This window comes from Heteronotia binoei, chromosome 4, assembly GCF_032191835.1.
Source record: "Heteronotia binoei isolate CCM8104 ecotype False Entrance Well chromosome 4, APGP_CSIRO_Hbin_v1, whole genome shotgun sequence".
In the NCBI taxonomy this organism is placed as follows: Eukaryota; Metazoa; Chordata; class Lepidosauria; order Squamata; family Gekkonidae; genus Heteronotia; species Heteronotia binoei.
Genome location: NC_083226.1, coordinates 180,072,062 through 180,089,255, shown reverse-complemented (window position 1 = coordinate 180,089,255; position 17,194 = coordinate 180,072,062). Strand labels below are relative to the sequence as shown.

The 17,194-nt window shown below is 49.9% G+C and overlaps 1 protein-coding gene across 1 annotated transcript in view; it reads right to left on the bottom strand.

Moving 5' to 3' along the window:
- Positions 1 to 3,528: 3,528 nt before the first annotated feature.
- Positions 3,529 to 17,194, bottom strand: part of TPGS2 (tubulin polyglutamylase complex subunit 2) — a 35,158-nt gene continuing 21,492 nt past the window's right edge. The window contains exons 6-7 of the mRNA XM_060236242.1: positions 15,118 to 15,278; positions 3,529 to 4,055 (exon numbers count right to left, since the gene is read on the bottom strand). Coding sequence (XP_060092225.1) covers positions 3,831 to 4,055; positions 15,118 to 15,278 — 386 coding nt within the window. The 3' untranslated portion in view covers positions 3,529 to 3,830. The remainder of the gene's footprint in view (positions 4,056 to 15,117; positions 15,279 to 17,194) is intronic.

Here is a 17,194-nt window from a genome sequence, read left to right as displayed (position 1 = left end):
CGGAGCTGTTGGGGAAGGCGAGTTACTGTCAAGTGGTTTGATGGGATCGCTTGGCTTGGCGGGGTGGATTCTTATTCTTTTATTTATTAAAGTATTTGTACCGCGTCTTTCCTTTTGGCGTGGAGGAAGCACCGTTTAAGTGGGAGAAAGGCTACTTAGGAGAAGGTTGGATCCATCCGTCTGCAAGAGTCAGGCAGGGCGTCCTCTGTTTTAATCAAGAAAGAAATCCGCTGACTCAGGTACCAAAAGTCGGAGGGGAAAGAGCCTCCTGTGAGGATTCAAAACAAAATTTCGTCTCAAAGGAATCTCCTTCCGGGATCCTTGGTTGGGTGAAGGCCAGCGTGGTGTCGTGGTTAAGAGTGTCGGGCCAGGATTTGGGAGAACCAGGTTCGAATTTCCTTCTGGTTCTCTGTTGCCTTGCAGAGCTACTCAGGGAACCTGTTTCCATATCCTCTATCCCCAGTCCGTGAAGCAACTTAAGTACAAAAGCTTGCAATGCCCAGCCGTTTCATGTTTTCCCCTGGGTCTTAGGCTCAAAGCATTGACCGTGAGATTTCTGACACGGAAGCTCGCTGGGAGACCGTGACCCAGTCTCAGACAATCCTACCTTGCAGGATTGTGAGGTTAAAACGGAGGAGAAGGGAGCGACAGAAGCGGCTTTAGTTTCCCCTTGGGGAGGGAGGTGGGGAATAAACCACGACAAAGAAAGAAAGACATTTAGGGGGTGAAAGGAAGCAAGGCAATTTCCACCAGACCCTTAAGACATCAGCTTCTGCTTCCTAAAGGTTAGGCCTCCTTCACCCGCTTTGGAGGCCCTCCCCACGCTCCAGGGTTATCAGAAAGCGGATGAGGGGAGGAGAGGAGAGAAATCTCTGCCGGGCACTCCATTATTCCCTATGGAGACCGATTCCCTAGGGTATAATGGAGAATCGATCTGCAGGCATTTGGGGCTTGAGGGGAGGGCTGTTTTTTTTAAGTAGAGGCACCAAATTTTCAGCATAGCATCCAATGCCTCTCTTCAAACCACCCTCCAAGTTTCAAAAAGACTGGGCCAGGGGGTCCAATTCTATGATCCCCCAAAGAAGGTGCCCCTCTCCTTTATTTCCAAATGGAGGGAAGGCATTCAAAAGGCGATGTCCTGGCCAGAACTCCCTTAGGAGTTCAGTTGCGCTTGTCACCCCCTTGCTCCACCCCCAAAAGTCTCCCGGCTCCACCCCCAAAGTCCCCAGATATTCCTTGAGTCGGACTTGGCAACCGCTGCCAGTCTGAGTAGACGATACTGACTTTGGTGGACCGAGGGGTTTGATTCAGTAGAAGGCAGCTTCATAGGTTGCACTGGGAATCCACCTCAATCGCTTCACCATATGAGGGACGATTCCCCAAGCGCCAGGCTGCCAGAGACACAAATTCTTTTCATGGCACCTTTGGACTTTTGTTCTGCTCCCTGGCATTGGCAGACGCCGCTTCAGGCATGCCCTGCCCTTCAGGCTGCTTGCCAGGGGCCTTCGTGCTTCAAGGTGGTTTGAACGGCACAGCTAGAACCGCCTTTTAGCCTGCCCCGTGCTCCAGAATACCCCTGAACAAAGCCCATGGGGCTCGCCATCCTTTTTGGTAGGGCTGCCAGCTCCAGGTTGGGAAATACCTGGTGATTTTGGGGAGGGGGTGGGGTGGAGTCCGGGAAAGGAAGGGGAGGGGCCTCAGGATGGGCTGTGGCTCGGTGGCAGAGCCTCTGCTTGGCATGCAGAAATACCCTGCTTCAGGGCTTTCTTCTTATAAGAAGAAGACACAAGAAGGCAGACGACGGAATAAGTTGATATTGGATTTATACCCCACCCTTCACTCTGAATCTCAGAGTGGCTTACAATCTTCTCTAAGAACATAAGAGAAGCCCTGTTGGATCAGGCCAGTGGCCCCTCCAGTCCAACACTCCGTGTCACATAAGAACATAAGAGAAGCCATGTTGGATCAGGCCAGTGGCCCCTCCAGTCCAACACTCTGTGTCACATAAGAACATAAGAGAAGCCATGTTGGATCAGGCCAGTGGCCCCTCCAGTCCAACACTCCGTGTCACATAAGAACATAAGAGAAGCCATGTTGGATCAGGCCAGTGGCCCATCCAGTCCAACACTCTGTGTCACATAAGAACATAAGAGAAGCCATGTTGGATCAGGCCAGCGGCCCATCCAGTCCAACACTCCGTGTCACATAAGAACATAAGAGAAGCCATGTTGGATCAGGCCAGTGGCCCATCCAGTCCAACACTCTGTGTCACATAAGAACATAAGAGAAGCCCTGTTGGATCAGGCCAGTGGCCAATCCAGTCCAACACTCTGTGTCACATAAGAACATAAGAGAAGCCATGTTGGATCAGGCCAGCGGCCCATCCAGTCCAACACTCTGTGTCACATAAGAACATAAGAGAAGCCCTGTTGGATCAGGCCAATGGCCCATCCAATCCAACACTCGGTGTCACATAAGAACATAAGAGAAGCCCTGTTGGATCAGGCCAATGGCCCATCCAGTCCAGCACTCGGTGTCACATAAGAACATAAGAGAAGCCCTGTTGGATCAGGCCAATGGCCCATCCAATCCAACACTCGGTGTCACATAAGAACATAAGAGAAGCCCTGTTGGATCAGGCCAATGGCCCATCCAGTCCAGCACTCTGTGTCACATAAGAACATAAGAGAAGCCCTGTTGGATCAGGCCAGTGGCCCCTCCAGTCCAGCACTCTGTGTCACATAAGAACATAAGAGAAGCCCTGTTGGATCAGGCCAGTGGCCCCTCCAGTCCCACACTCTGTGTCACATAAGAACAGAAGAGAAGCCATCTTGGATCAGGCCAATGGCCCCTCCAGTCCAACACTCTGTGCCACATACGAACAGAAGAGAAGCCATCTTGGATCAGGCCAGTGGCCCATCCAGTCCAACACTTCTTGTCACATAAGAACATAAGAGAAGCCCTGTTGGATCATGCCAATGGCTCATCCAATCCAACACTCTGTGTCACACAGTGGCTGAACCCCCCCCCCCCAAGTGCCATTAGGAGGTTCACAAATGGGTCCAGGACACTAGAAGCCCTCCCACTGTGCCCCCCACAAGCACCCAGAGTACAGAGCATCACTTCCCCCAGACAATTCCAATAAAATGCTGTGGCTAATAGCTACTGATGGACCTCTGCTCCCTATTTTTATCCAATCCCCTCTTGAAGCTGGCTATGCTTGTAGCCGCCACCACCTCCTGTGGCACTGAATTCCACATGGGTGAAGAAGGACTTTGGGTGAAGAAGGACTTCCTTTTATCCGTTCTAACATCCCCCCCCCCCCACAACAGACACCCTGTGAGGTGGGTGGGGCTAAGAGAGCTCTTACAGCAGCTGCCCTTTCAAGGACAACTCCTGCAATAGCTATGGCTGACCCAAGGCCATTCTAGCAGCTGCAAGTGGAGGAGTGGGGAATCAAACCCCGGGTTCTCCCAAGTAAGAGTCCGCGCGCTGAACCGCTACACAAAAGATAAGAGCTCCCTCCTCTTCGGCCAGCAAATAGTAATTCTGATTTATTTTTTTGCTTTTAATCAATTCTATATGAAAACGAGGACGAATTCCACGTGCCACCCTGCATGCCTGTGTTGGGACGATCGCAGCAAGCATCGAGCCCGTTCGACTCAAAGGAAATCCCACTGGGACTTTGTGGTTTCCCAAATAAATACTTTAAGCATAAATATCTGGAGCTAAGAAGCGCTGCCAAACAAAGCAGCTCATGTGCTGGGTGTTAACAGCCGCTTTCCATGCCGATGTATCTCGAGAGGTTGCCATGTGGCCAGGGAGAGTCTTTATCTCCTCGCAGAGCTTCCGGACTGCGATGGGTTCTTGGAGCCTGGCCCCGTTGGGCCTTTCTGAGAGGCGGGGGGCTGGGAGGCCAGCTTCTTCTTGAGGACCGGCGTCTTGTTCTTGCTTTTGAAAACCTTGTTGGGGTCCAGCTTGTTCACGAAAGTGTCCGCCTCCGACGAGAGCTGCGCCGTGTTGACGGTGATGGGTTTGTACATGCTGAACCATTGCTGGGAAAAAAAAAAACAGGACCAATGAGGAGGAGGAAAATGAACTGCAGGCCAGACTGTGGCTCTTTCAGGTATATTGTGTGGCTCTTGAAGCCCCCACCGCCCCATTGGCTGGCTTGGAGAATGCATTTAGAGTTAAAGTTGCTTTCTTTCCTCCTCTCCCTCCCTCCTCCCACCCCATCTATTTGGCCATCCAACAGCAATGAAGCTCCTGTGAATTTAAAAAGGTAAAGGTATTCCCCTGCGCAAGCACCAGTCGTTTTCGACTCTGGGGTGATGTTGCTTTCACAACGTTTTCACGGCAGATTTTTTTTTTAATGGGGTGGCAGCTTGGAGAATGCATTTAGAGTTAAAGTTAAAGTTGCTTTCTTTCCACCTCTCTCTCCCTCCTCCCACCCCATCTATTTGGCCATCCAACAGCAATGAAGATCCTGTGAATTTAAAAAGGTAAAGGTATTCCCCTGCGCAAGCACCAGTCGTTTTCGACTCTGGGGTGATGTTGCTTTCACAACGTTTTCATGGCAGATTTTTTTTAATGGGGTGGCAGCTTGGAGAATGCATTTAGAGTTAAAGTTGCTTTCTTTCCACCTCTCTCTCCCTCCTCCCACCCCATCTATTTGGCCATCCAACAGCAATGAAGATCCTGTGAATTTAAAAAGGTAAAGGTATTCCCCTGCGCAAGCACCAGTCGTTTTCGACTCTGGGGTGACGTTGCTTTCACAACGTTTTCACGGCAGGTTTTTTTTTTTTTATGGGGTGGTTTGCCATTGCCTTCCCCAGTGATCTACCCTTCCCCCCCCAGCAAGCTGGGTACTCATTTTACTGACCTCAGAAGGATGGAAGGCTGAGTCAACCTGGAGCTGGCTACCTGAACCAGCTTCCTCTGGAATTGAACTCAGGTCGTGAGCAGAGGGCTCCGACTGCAGTACTGCAGCTTTACCAATCTGCGCCACGGGTCCCCTGTGAATTTAGGGGGAGGCATGTGTGAGTTTCCTGCATTGTGCAGCAGGTTGGACTAGATGACCCTGGAGGTTCCTTCTGACTCTATTATTCTATTTGCTCTCTTTCCTTCCTTCCTTGTCTCACAGCTCTCAAACACCTGATGTCCATGTCTTGTGGCTTTCAGCCATCTGACATTTACGTTAAGCAAGTTTGGCAATCCCTGTGCTAGAGGGCAGGTACCTTGATTGTCTTTCCTGCTCAGAACTGGGTTTGGAAGGGACCATGGTGCTCATACCTTAATGGCAGGATTTTCTCCTGAATATCTGAGGCAGATAGACAACAAAATGCCGTCAAACCTGACTTCCTGCAGTGGCATCCCAGAACTGCTGTCTCGATCGCTGGGGAGCTTAAGTGCCACCGCTGAAGACACCCAGAAACTGGTATTGCAACTACCTCTTCAGCTAAGGATGGCTGACTCAAGGAAAAAAAAACAGGGCTCAGGCTGGGCCCAGGAAGCCTGGATTCTCTGTCTGAACACATCACCAGAAATATGCACAAGTCGAGAGGGAAACGAGAGGCAGAAGCTGGTGGAAGCAGCAATGGCTTTTACACAAAGGGTCTGCTTTCCTTCTGGTTGTTTGTTGCCTTGCGGACCTATTCAGGGAACCTGTTTCCATATCCTCTATCCCCATCCCATGAAGCCACTTAAGTCCAAATTTAGCAATGCCCAGCCGTTTCATGTTTCCCCCTGGGTCTTAGGCTCAAAGCACTGACTATAAGATTTCTGTAAGGAATGTCAATTGTAACTTACAGACACACACCTGAACAGCATACTCAAGCTTGCTACAGCAGAGACCTTGTCTCTAGATTTTGATGCAATAATTCAGAGCAAGAGGGGTCAGTTATCAGAAACTGTTAAATAAACAAAATACTGCAAGACTGCTAACCTTTTAAGCATAATTTAAGGTGTGTTTTTTTTAAAAAAAATGTTTAATTGTCCTTTATAAAGTTTATCTCTGCTCCCTGGCATTACATTTTATGACACACTTGGCCTGGCCTAACAAAGTCTCCTTTATGATAGAAGAAAAAGGGGGCTCCCTGAATTTAAGCAAAACTATGATAGAAGAAACGTCAGGGTGAAATTATACTATCAAAACATTTATTACAGGAAAAAGTATGTGATAGGAAAAACCTTCTGGCCTCTTACTTCTGAGTAGACTCTACGTCTGAATAATCTCAGATGAACACTATAAATACGCGCAAAGGCCCTTTAATATTCCAAAGGCCCTTTAATATTCCAAAGGCCCTTTAACATTCCTTTAAACAGACTGCAATATGAGACACCAGAGTGCACCTAGGCACTTGGACATACCCTCTTTTCCCAAACAGGCTGCGCTAGAATGAATTCAAACAGTCTGCAGAAAAATAAACCAGAGTGCACACAGGTGCTTTTTAAAGGAGAAGAGTCTGCTTTTGACTCAGAGACCAAAATTGTAAGAAAACAGTCTGTAATGAATTGCACACAGGCATTTCAAGAAACAAATTATCCCACTTCACAGTTCAGCCACTATTTCAGTGAGGTGTTAGGATAAAGAATAAGTTCATGCCACATAAAGCCAGTCCAAGTTAGTCGGTGTCACACATTTAGTTGCCTTTGTCAAGACTGATGACGAGCCGGTTTGGTGTAGTGGTTAAGTGTGTGGACTCTTATCTGGGAGAACCGGGTTTGATTCCCCACTCCTCTGCTTGCATCTGCTGGAATGGCCTTGGGTCAGCCATAGCTCTCCTAGGAGTTGTCCTTGAAAAGGCAGCTTCTGTCAGAGCCCTCTCAGCCCCACCCACCTCACAGGGTGTCTGTTGTGGGGGGAGATTGTAAGCCAACGGGGTCAAAGGGCAGCCCTCCCCAGTGGCCGCCCCCCTGCCTTTCCACTGCTCTATTTTGTGTTTTCGGAACCTTGGGTCAGCCATAGCTCTTACAGGAGTTGACCTTGAAAGGGCAGCTTCTGGCAGAGCTCTCTCAGCCCCACCCACCTCACAGGGTATGTGTTGTGAGGGAGAAGATATAGGAGATTGTAAGTCGCTCTGAGTCTCTGTCCTTAAAAGGGCAGCTGCTGTGAAGGCCCTCACAGCCCCGCCCACCTCACAGGGTGTCTGTTGTGGGGGGAGAAGATATAGGAGATTGTAAGCCACTCTGAGTCTCTGTCCTTGAAAGGGCAGCTGCTGTGAGAGCCCTCTCAGCCCCCCCAACCTCACAGCAGCTGCCCTTTCAAGGACAGAGACTCAGAGCGGCTTACAATCTCCTATATCTTCTCCCCCCACAACAGACATCCTGTGAGGTGGGTGGGGCTGAAAGGGCTCTGCCAGAAGCTGCCCTTTCAAGGTCAACTCCTGTAAGAGCTATGGCTGACCCAAGGTTCCAAAAACACAAAAGAGAGCAGTGGAAAGGAAGGGGAGCGGCCACTGGGGAGGGCTGCCCCGTGACCCATTTTTGAGTCCTGACTCATAGATGAGGAAACGCGCCCTAAGAAACATCCTCCAGATAACCTGGTCTGACGTGGCTTGGAAAGAACGACCCACAGAGGCAGAAGGGAGAGGAGGTTGCATGCAGGGCTCTTTTTGTATCAGGAACTCCTTTGCATATTAGGCCACACACCCTTCATGTAGCCAATCTTCCAAGAGCTTACAGGGCTCTTAGTAGAGGGCCTACTGTAAGCTTCAGGAGGATTGGCTACATCAGGGGTGTGTGGCCTAATATGCAAAGGAGTTCCTGCCAGGGCTTTTCGTATCAGGAACTCCTTTGCATATTAGGCCACACCCCCCCTGATGTAGCCAATCCTCCAAGAGCTTACAGGGCTCTTAGTACAGGGCCTACTTGAGAGTCAGTTTCGCGTAGTGGTTAAGTGCAGGATGGGCCGTGGCTAGGTGGCAGAGCCTCTGCTTGGCACGCAGAAATACCCTAGTTCAGGGCTTTTTTCTGAAAGAAGGAAGAAGAAAGAAAGAACAAAGAAGAAAGAAAGAAAAAGTTGATATTGGATTTATACTCTGCCCTTCGCTCTGAATCTCAAGAGTGGCTTACAATCTCCTTTACCTTCCCCTCCACTCCACCCACAACAGATACCCTGTGAGGTGGGTGGGGCTGAGGGGACTCTCCCAGAAGCTGCCCTTTCAAGGACAACTCCTGCAAGAGCTATGGCTGACCTAAGGCCATTCCAGCTGCTACAAGTGAGAGCCGGTTTGGTGTAGTTGTTAAGAGTGCGGACTCTTATCTGGGAGAATCGGGTTTACCGTAATTCCCCAGTCCTCCGCTTGCATCTGCTGGAATGGCCCTGGGCCAATCAAAGCTCTCGCAGAGCTGTCCTTGAAAGGGCAGCTGCTGTAAGAGCTCTCTCAGTCCCACCCACCTCACAGGGTGTCTGTTGTGGGGGAAGAAGACTGTCAAGCATGCTATTTCTAACTGCTAGATTCTTCCATACCTTTCTTCTCTTTCCCTCCCTTTCTCTCCCTTCCCCCCTGTGGAGGCATAATAAATCCCTCTGAATCCAGGAAGTTTAGTGTAACCTTGTATTAACGGTGTAAAGTGCCCCTCCCTCAGATTCACACAGCAATGTCTTATCAGCTAGCAGAGAATGTGTGAGAAATGGAGATGTGAACATTCCTTAGTCATAAAAGAGACAGTAGCGAGTAGCCTTTGAACCTTCAACCCTATTTGCATCTTTTATGTTATTATTTTGAAGTTATCTGTAACCCTGCCTTTTGAAGTAGTCTATAAGATACTCAACACTGTATCCAGCATTACTTCCAAGGTATCCATCCTCGGAGCAAGTCATGGAGTTTCAATAAAACAAGTCTTTGATTAAAAACAAAAGCTTGATTATTTTGAAATATCGATGCTTGACAAAGATAAAGGAGATTGTAAGCTGCTCTGAGTCTCTGATTTAGAGAGAAGGGCGGGTTATAAAACTGCAGCCTTCTTCTACTGTAAGCTCCAGGAGGATTGGCTACATCAGGGAGGTGTGGCCTAATATGCAAAGGAGTTCCGGTTACAAAAAGACCTGCATATTAGGCCTGATGTAGCCAACCAACCCCCTGATGTAGCCAACCAAGAGCTTACAGTAGGCCCTCTACTAAGAGCCCTGTAAGCTCTTGGAGGATTGGCTACCTTAGGGGTTTGTGGCCTAATATGCAAAGAAGTTCCGGCCAGGGCTTTTTTGTAGCAGCAACTCCTTTGCATATTAGCTCCAGGAGGACTGGTGACATCAGAGAGGTGTGGCCTAATATGCAAAGGAGTTCCTGCTACAAAAACAGCCCTGCATATTAGGCCACACCTCCCTGATGTTGCCAATTCTCCAAAAGCTTACAGGGCTCTTAGTACGGGGCCTACTGTAAGCTCCAGGAGGATTGGTGACATCAGGGATGTGTGGCCTAATATGCAAAGGAGTTCCTGCTACAAGAAGAGCGCTGGTTGCAAGGATGCTCACTGAGGAACTCTTATTGGTTAGCTTCTTTGACCAATGGTCTTAAGCGCAAGATAAAATAAGACAGTAAATAGAAAACAGATTACAAATAATTTAAAACCAAGATAAGACTAACAACAAGAGGGAAAACCGGTAATCGTAATCGCAAGACGGCCGGCCCGGCTCCGCCCCGGGGAACCTAGATTGGGCTTTACAGGCTGTAGCGATGTGGCTCAGATTGAGTGGGCTGAAGCTGAACCCAGCGAAGACAGAGGTCCTTTGTGTAGGTCGCGGCGCTCTAGGAGGGGAAATAGCTCTCCCAACCTTCGACGGCGCACCATTGAAACCAGCGCGCCAGGTAAAGAGTTTGGGTGTTTTACTGGAGCCTTCATTATCAATGGAGGCCCAGATAGCAGCCACTGCCAAGTCAGCATTCTTCCATCTGAGGCGGGCAAGGCAGCTGGCCCCCTTCCTGGAACGTCGCGACCTCGCAACAGTGATCCATGCAACGGTCACCTCAAGATTGGACTACTGTAATGCCCTCTACTTGGGGCTACCTCTGTGCCGGACCCGGAAGTTGCAGCTAGTGCAGAACGCGTCGGCCAGGCTTCCGTTGGGGCTCCCGAAATGGGAGCACATACGGCCGGGGCTGCGCGGACTGCACTGGCTGCCAATTACATACCGAGTCCAGTACAAAGTGTTGGTCATTACCTTTAAAGCCTTATATGGCCGAGGACCAGCCTACCTAAGGGTCCGTTTCTCCCCATATGAACCCCAGAGGGCACTGAGGTCAGTGGGAAAAAATAAAATGGCGATTCCTGGGCCGAGAGAGGTCAAGCTCCAAAACACCAGAGCTCGGGCCTTTTCAGCTGCGGCCCCTGCACTGTGGAATCAGCTTCCGGAGGAAGTGCGGGCCCTGCGGAACCTTGACCAGTTCCGCAGGGCCTGCAAGACCGCCCTTTTCAAACAAGCGTATATCGACACCGACTGCTGAACTGCTGTGAATAAAGGATCTGCCATCTACATTATTATCGAACTATTTAAACTGGCAGAATCAGCGTCACAGAACTAACCATTGCTACTGCCAGATAAATTTAAATTAACTCAAATGATGTATTTTAAATCTATTAACTGGTTTGTATATGTTTAATTTTAATTGTTAAATTTAAAGTTTTTATCTATTAATGTAAAGGTATAAAATGCTGTTAGCCGCCCTGAGCCGCCTAGGCGGGGAGGGCGGGATACAAATAAAATCTATTATTATATTATTATTATAAGACATAATTAAATAATCTGAAAGACTACTTAATATTAATATAAAATTCTGTACAACTCTTTAGCATTATAAAACATTATAACAATATAACATTAGAGTTAAAATCTAAGAAAAAGAAGAAGAAGAAGAAGAAATTAAGCATATAAACATAGGAAGCTGCCTTATACTGAATCAAACCCTTGGGTCCATCAAAGTCAATATTGTCTACTCAGACTGGCAGCGGCTCTCCAGGGTCTCAAGCTGAGGTTTTTCCTGCCTGGACCCTTTTTAGTTGGAGATGCCGGGGATTGAACCTGGGACCTTCTGTTTATCAAGCAGATGCTCTACCACTGAACCACCATCCCTCCCCTAAGCCACTGTCCCTCCCTGGCACTTGGATTTATATATATAGGATTTATATCCTGCCGTCCGCTCTGAATCTCAGAGACTCAGAGCGGCTCACAATCTCCTTTATCTTCCTCTGCCACAACAGACAGCCTGTGAGGTGGGTGGGGCTGAGAGAGCTCTCACAGGAGCTGCCCTTTCAAGGACAACCTCTGCCAGAGCTACGGCTGACCCAAGGCCATTCCAGCAGGTGCAAGTGGAGGAGTGGGGAATCAAACCCGGTTCTCCCAGGTAAGAGTCCGCACAATTAACCATTACACCCAACTGGCTCTCAGGAGACAGACAGACACCCTGTGAGGTAGTTGGGGCTGAGAAAGCTCTGACGGAAGCTGCCCTTTCAAGGACAACTCCTAGGAGAGCTATGGCTGATCCAAGGCCATTCCAGCAGGTGCAAGTGGAGGAGTGGGGAAACAAACCCGGTTCTCCCAGATAAGAGTCCGCACACTTAACCACCACACCAAACTGGCTCTCGTACATATTAGCAGGCCTTCATTTTAGAGAGAGCACTATTGTCAAATATTTTGCCTCTGAGTGAGTTATTTCACGGTCCACATCTGCCAACGGCAGGGCTCTTTTTGTATCAGGAGCTCCTCTGCATATTAGGCCATGCCCCCTGATGTAGCCAATCCTCCTGGAGCTTACAGTAGGCCCTGTACGAAGAGCCCTCTAAGCTCGCGGAGGATTGGCTACATCAGGGGGGCGTGGACTAATATGTAAAGGAGATCCTTCTACAAAAAGGGCTCTGGCCAGCAATAAGCTTGTCGCTCAAGATTCCACAAGAAGTCGACCACTTAGGGGCTGAAGACTGGGATCCAAAAAAACCCCCATGAAGCAGAGAACTCAGGCCCAGAGACGCCCGTCAAGGTGAGCTGCCTTTCTGTTGATGCACCTGATCCAAACTTCCGATAAAAGAGCCCCACGTGGGCAGAGGCAGCGTGGAATGGCCTCAAGGACTGTCAGCCGGCTTATCCACCCTGGGAGCCCAGAGAAGGGCGGGGAGAGGGCGTGGGGCCCGATGTCTCACCCAGGAATGCGGTGAATGACCTCAGCGCTCAAGGAGCTGCTTGGGAGGCAGCCTGTCCCAAGTTCAGTCCCCAGAGTCTCCAGTTGGAGGAGGTTTTGGAGGCCAGAGAAGGGAAGACACCTGACTATCTTGCCCTCCACTCTGAATCTCAGAGTCTCAGAGAGGGTCACAATCTCCTTTATCTCCCTCCAAACAAACAGACACCCTGTGAGGTGGGTGGGGCTGAGAGAGTTCTCCCGAAAGCTGTCCTTTCAAGGACAGAGTCTCAGAGTGGCCTACAATCTCCTTTCCCTTCCTTCCCCACAACAGACATCCTTTGAGGCGGGTGGGGCTGAGAGAGCTCTCCCGGAAGCTGCCCTTTCAAGGATAGAGTCTCAGAGTGGCCTACAATCTCCATTCCCTTCCTTCCCCACAACAGACATCCTGTGAGGCGGGTGGGGCTGAGAGAGCTCTCACAGCAGTTGCCCTTTCAAGGACAACTCCTGCCAGAGCTATAGCTGACCCAAGGCTATTCCAGCAGGTGCAAGTGGAGGAGTGGGGACTCAAACCCGGTTTTCCCAGATAAGAGTCTGCACACTTAACCACTACACCAAACTGGCAGTCTTCCTGGGAAACTCTGAGGAAGACAGCTGGCCAGGGCTGCGTAAATGAATCTTTTGCTTGAATAAAAAGACCAAACCAGATCCTGGGAGTGGTGGGATCAATTTTCAGCATGCTCCTTCCATTTTGGGAACACAGTGGGGTTTTTCTTTGCGGGCGGCGGGGGCTCAATTGGCTGAAATGGAGAAGGAGAGAAAGAACTTCTCTACCTCCTCTGTTTATGGATCTCATTGCCAATCTTCAGGTGGTGGCTGGAGATCCCCCACTAATTGCAACATAAGAGAAGCCATGTTGGATCAGGCCAGTGGCCCATCCAGTCCAACACTCTGTGTCACATAAGAACATAAGAGAAGCCCTGTTGGATCAGGCCAGTGGCCCATCCGGTCCAACACTCTGTGTCACATAAGAACATAAGAGAAGCCCTGTTGGATCAGGCCAGTGGCCCATCCAGTCCAACACTCTGTGTCACATAAGAGAAGCCCTGTTGAATCAGGCCAATTGCCCCTCCAGTCCAACACTCTGTGTCACATAAGAACATAAGAGAAGCCCTGTTGGATCAGGCCACTGGCCCATCCAGTCCAACACTCTGTGTCACATAAGAGAAGCCCTGTTGGATCAGGCCAGTGGCCCATCCAGTCCAACACTCTGTGTCACATAAGAACATAAGAGAAGCCCTGTTGGATCAGGCCAGTGGCCCATCCGGTCCAACACTCTGTGTCACATAAGAACATAAGAGAAGCCCTGTTGGATCAGGCCAGTGGCCCATCCGGTCCAACACTCTGTGTCACATAAGAGAAGCCCTGTTGGATCAGGCCAGTGGCCCATCCGGTCCAACACTCTGTGTCACATAAGAACATAAGAGAAGCCCTGTTGGATCAGGCCAGTGGCCCATCCGGTCCAACACTCTGTGTCACATAAGAACATAAGAGAAGCCCTGTTGGATCAGGCCAATTGCCCCTCCAGTCCAACACTCTGTGTCACATAAGAACATAAGAGAAGCCCTGTTGGATCAGGCCACTGGCCCATCCAGTCCAACACTCTGTGTCACATAAGAGAAGCCCTGTTGGATCAGGCCAGTGGCCCATCCAGTCCAACACTCTGTGTCACATAAGAACATAAGAGAAGCCCTGTTGGATCAGGCCAGTGGCCCATCCGGTCCAACACTCTGTGTCACATAAGAACATAAGAGAAGCCCTGTTGGATCAGGCCAGTGGCCCATCCAGTCCAACACTCTGTGTCACATAAGAACATAAGAGAAGCCCTGTTGGATCAGGCCAGTGGCCCATCCGGTCCAACACTCTGTGTCACATAAGAACATAAGAGAAGCCCTGTTGGATCAGGCCACTGGCCCATCCGGTCCAACACTCTGTGTCACATAAGAACATAAGAGAAGCCCTGTTGGATCAGGCCAATTGCCCCTCCAGTCGAACACTCTGTGTCACATAAGAACATAAGAGAAGCCCTGTTGGATCAGGCCACTGGCCCATCCAGTCCAACACTCTGTGTCACATAAGAGAAGCCCTGTTGGATCAGGCCAGTGGCCCATCCAGTCCAACACTCTGTGTCACATAAGAACATAAGAGAAGCCCTGTTGGATCAGGCCAGTGGCCCATCCAGTCCAACACTCTGAGTCACATAAGAACATAAGAGAAGCCCGGTTGGATCAGGCCAGTGGCCCACCCAGTCCAACACTCTGTGTCACATAAGAACATAAGAGAAGCCCTATTGGATCAGGTCAATGGCCCATCCAGTCCAACACTCTGTGTCACATAAGAACATATGTCTCTTATGTGACACAGAGTGTTGGACTGGATGGGCCATTGGCCTGATCCAACATGGCTTCTCTTATGTTCTTATGTGACACGGACTGGATGGGCCAGTGGCCTGATCCAACATGGCTTCTCTTATGTTCTTATGTGACACAGAGTGTTGGAATGGAGGGGCCATTGGCCTGATCCAACATGGCTTCTCTTATGTGACACAGAGTGTTGGACTAGATGGGCCAGTGGCCTGATCCCACATGGCTTCTCTTATGTTCTTATGTGACACAGAGTGTTGGACTGGATGGGACATTGGCCTGATCCAACATGGCTTCTCTTATGTTCTTATGTCTCGGGCAGGGATTCTCTGTATTCTTGGTGCTTTGGGGGGCAACAGTGGGAGGGCTTCTAGTGTCCTGGTCCTGCCAGACCTCCTTTTTCTGGCCACTGTGACACAGAGTGTTGTACTAGATGGGCCATTGGCCTGATCCAACATGGCTTCCCTTTTGTTCTTAGGAGTCCTACAAGAGAGATTCTTGAAACCAGATGGGATTCCTTAGCCGTAGGGCTGTCCTGATGGTGCTCGAGAGCAAATCAAGGAGGTTTGTGCCTCGCTGCTCACCTTTGCCTGGGGGCTGATGCCATAGCTGGTGAAGGCATACTGCCACTGTGGAAGCCCCAGATGGGTGATCAGGAGTCGGTAGTAAGCAGTGAAGGTCTTGGTGAGGAAGTGCCAGTAGAGGGCTCTGTCCAGGAACCAGATCTCGGAATCCGGGGCGACCACTGGAAGCAAGACAGAGAAACAAAGTCACTGTGCCTTGACCTGACAGGATTTCTTTTTTGAGGAGGTTCCAGGGGATGCTAAAAAAAAGGGCACTAGAATGATTAAAGGGTTGGAACACTTTCCCTATGAAGACCACTGGAAGCAAGAAAGAGAAACAAAGTCACCGTGCCTTGACCTGACAGGTTTTCTTTTTTGAGGAGGTTCCAGGGGACGCTAAGAAAAGGGCACTAGAATGATTAAAGGGTTGGAACACTTTCCCTATGAATACCAGTGGACGCAAGACAGAGAAACAAAGTCACCGTGCCTTGACCTGACAGGATTTCTTTTTGGAGGAGGTTCCAGGGGACGCTAAGAAAAGGGCATTAGTATGATTAAAGGGTTGGAACACTTTCTCTATGAAGAAAGCTTAAAATGCTTGGGGCTCTCTAGCTTGGAGAATCGTCGACTGCGGGGTGACATGATAGAGGTTTACAAGATTATGCATGGGATGGAGAAGGCAGAGAAAGAAGTCCTTTTCTCCCTTTCTCACAATACGAGAACTCGTGAACACTCCATGAAATTGCTGAGCGGTTGGATAAAAGGAAGTCCTTCTTCACCCAAAGGGTGATTAACACGTGGAATTCACAGCCACAGAAGGTGGTGCCAGCTTCAAGAGGGGATTGGATAAGCATCTGCAGCAGAGGTCCATCAGTGGCGATTAGCCACAGGGTATAGTTGGAACCAGGCCCGTGGCCAGGATTTTAAATACTGAGGGGCATGCAAAAAGGTCAAGGGGCTCTTATTGGCCCCCCTCCCCTGGGTGCCGAAATTCAGGGTGGCCAACTCAGGGTGCCTGACCTTCCCTTCCACCACCACCACTTGAGGGCCCTTTGAATGGCATGGGAGGAACAGCAGCTCCTGGGTATCCCTCCCGTGCAATTTAAATTATGAGGAGATATAGGGGTAGCTCCCAACTTCTCACCTTTCACCCCTGCGGTGGTGGCAAGAGATGGAGGGGAGGTCAGGTCCCCTGAGTTGGGGCACCCAACAGGACGTCAGGGGGCAGGGCCCCCACAGACCCCCCTGTAGCTACAGGCCTGGATGGAACTCACTGCCTTAGGCAAGCGATGCTCTGTATTCTTGGTGTTTGTGGGGCAATAGTGGGAAGGCTTCTGGAGTTCTGGCCCCACTGATGGACCTTGGTTTTTGGCCACTTTGTGACAGTGTTGGACTGGATGGGCCACTGGCCTGATCCAACATGGCTTCTCTTATGCGGCACAGAGTGTTGGACTGGATGGGCCATTGGCCTGATCCAACATGGCTTCTCTTATGTTCTTATGTGGCATAGAGTGTTGGACTGGATGGGCCATTGGCCTGATCCAACATGGCTTCTCTTATGTTCTTATGTGACACAGAGCGTTGGACTGGATGGGCCACTGGCCTAATCTAACATGGCTTCTCTTATGTTCTTATGTGACACAGAGTGTTAGATTGGATGGGCCATTGGCCTGATCCAACATGGCTTCTCTTATGTTCTTATGTGACACAGAGTGCTGGACTGGATGGGCCATTGGCCTGATCCAACAGGGTTTCTCTTATGTTCTTATGTGACACAGAGTGCTGGACTGGATGGGCCATTGGCCTGATCCAACAGGGCTTCTCTTATGTGACACAGAGTGTTGTACTGGAGGGGCCACTGGCCTGATCCAACAGGGCTTCTCTTATGTTCTTATGTGACACAGAGTGTTGGACTGGATGGGCCATTGGCCTGATCCAACATGGCTTCTCTTCTGTTCTTATGTGACACAGAGTGTTGGACTGGAGGGGCCATTGGCCTGATCCAACAGGGCTTCTCTTCTGTTCTTATGTGACACAGAGTGTTGGACTGGAGGGGCCATTGGCCTGATCCAACATGGCTTCTCTTCTGTTCTTATGT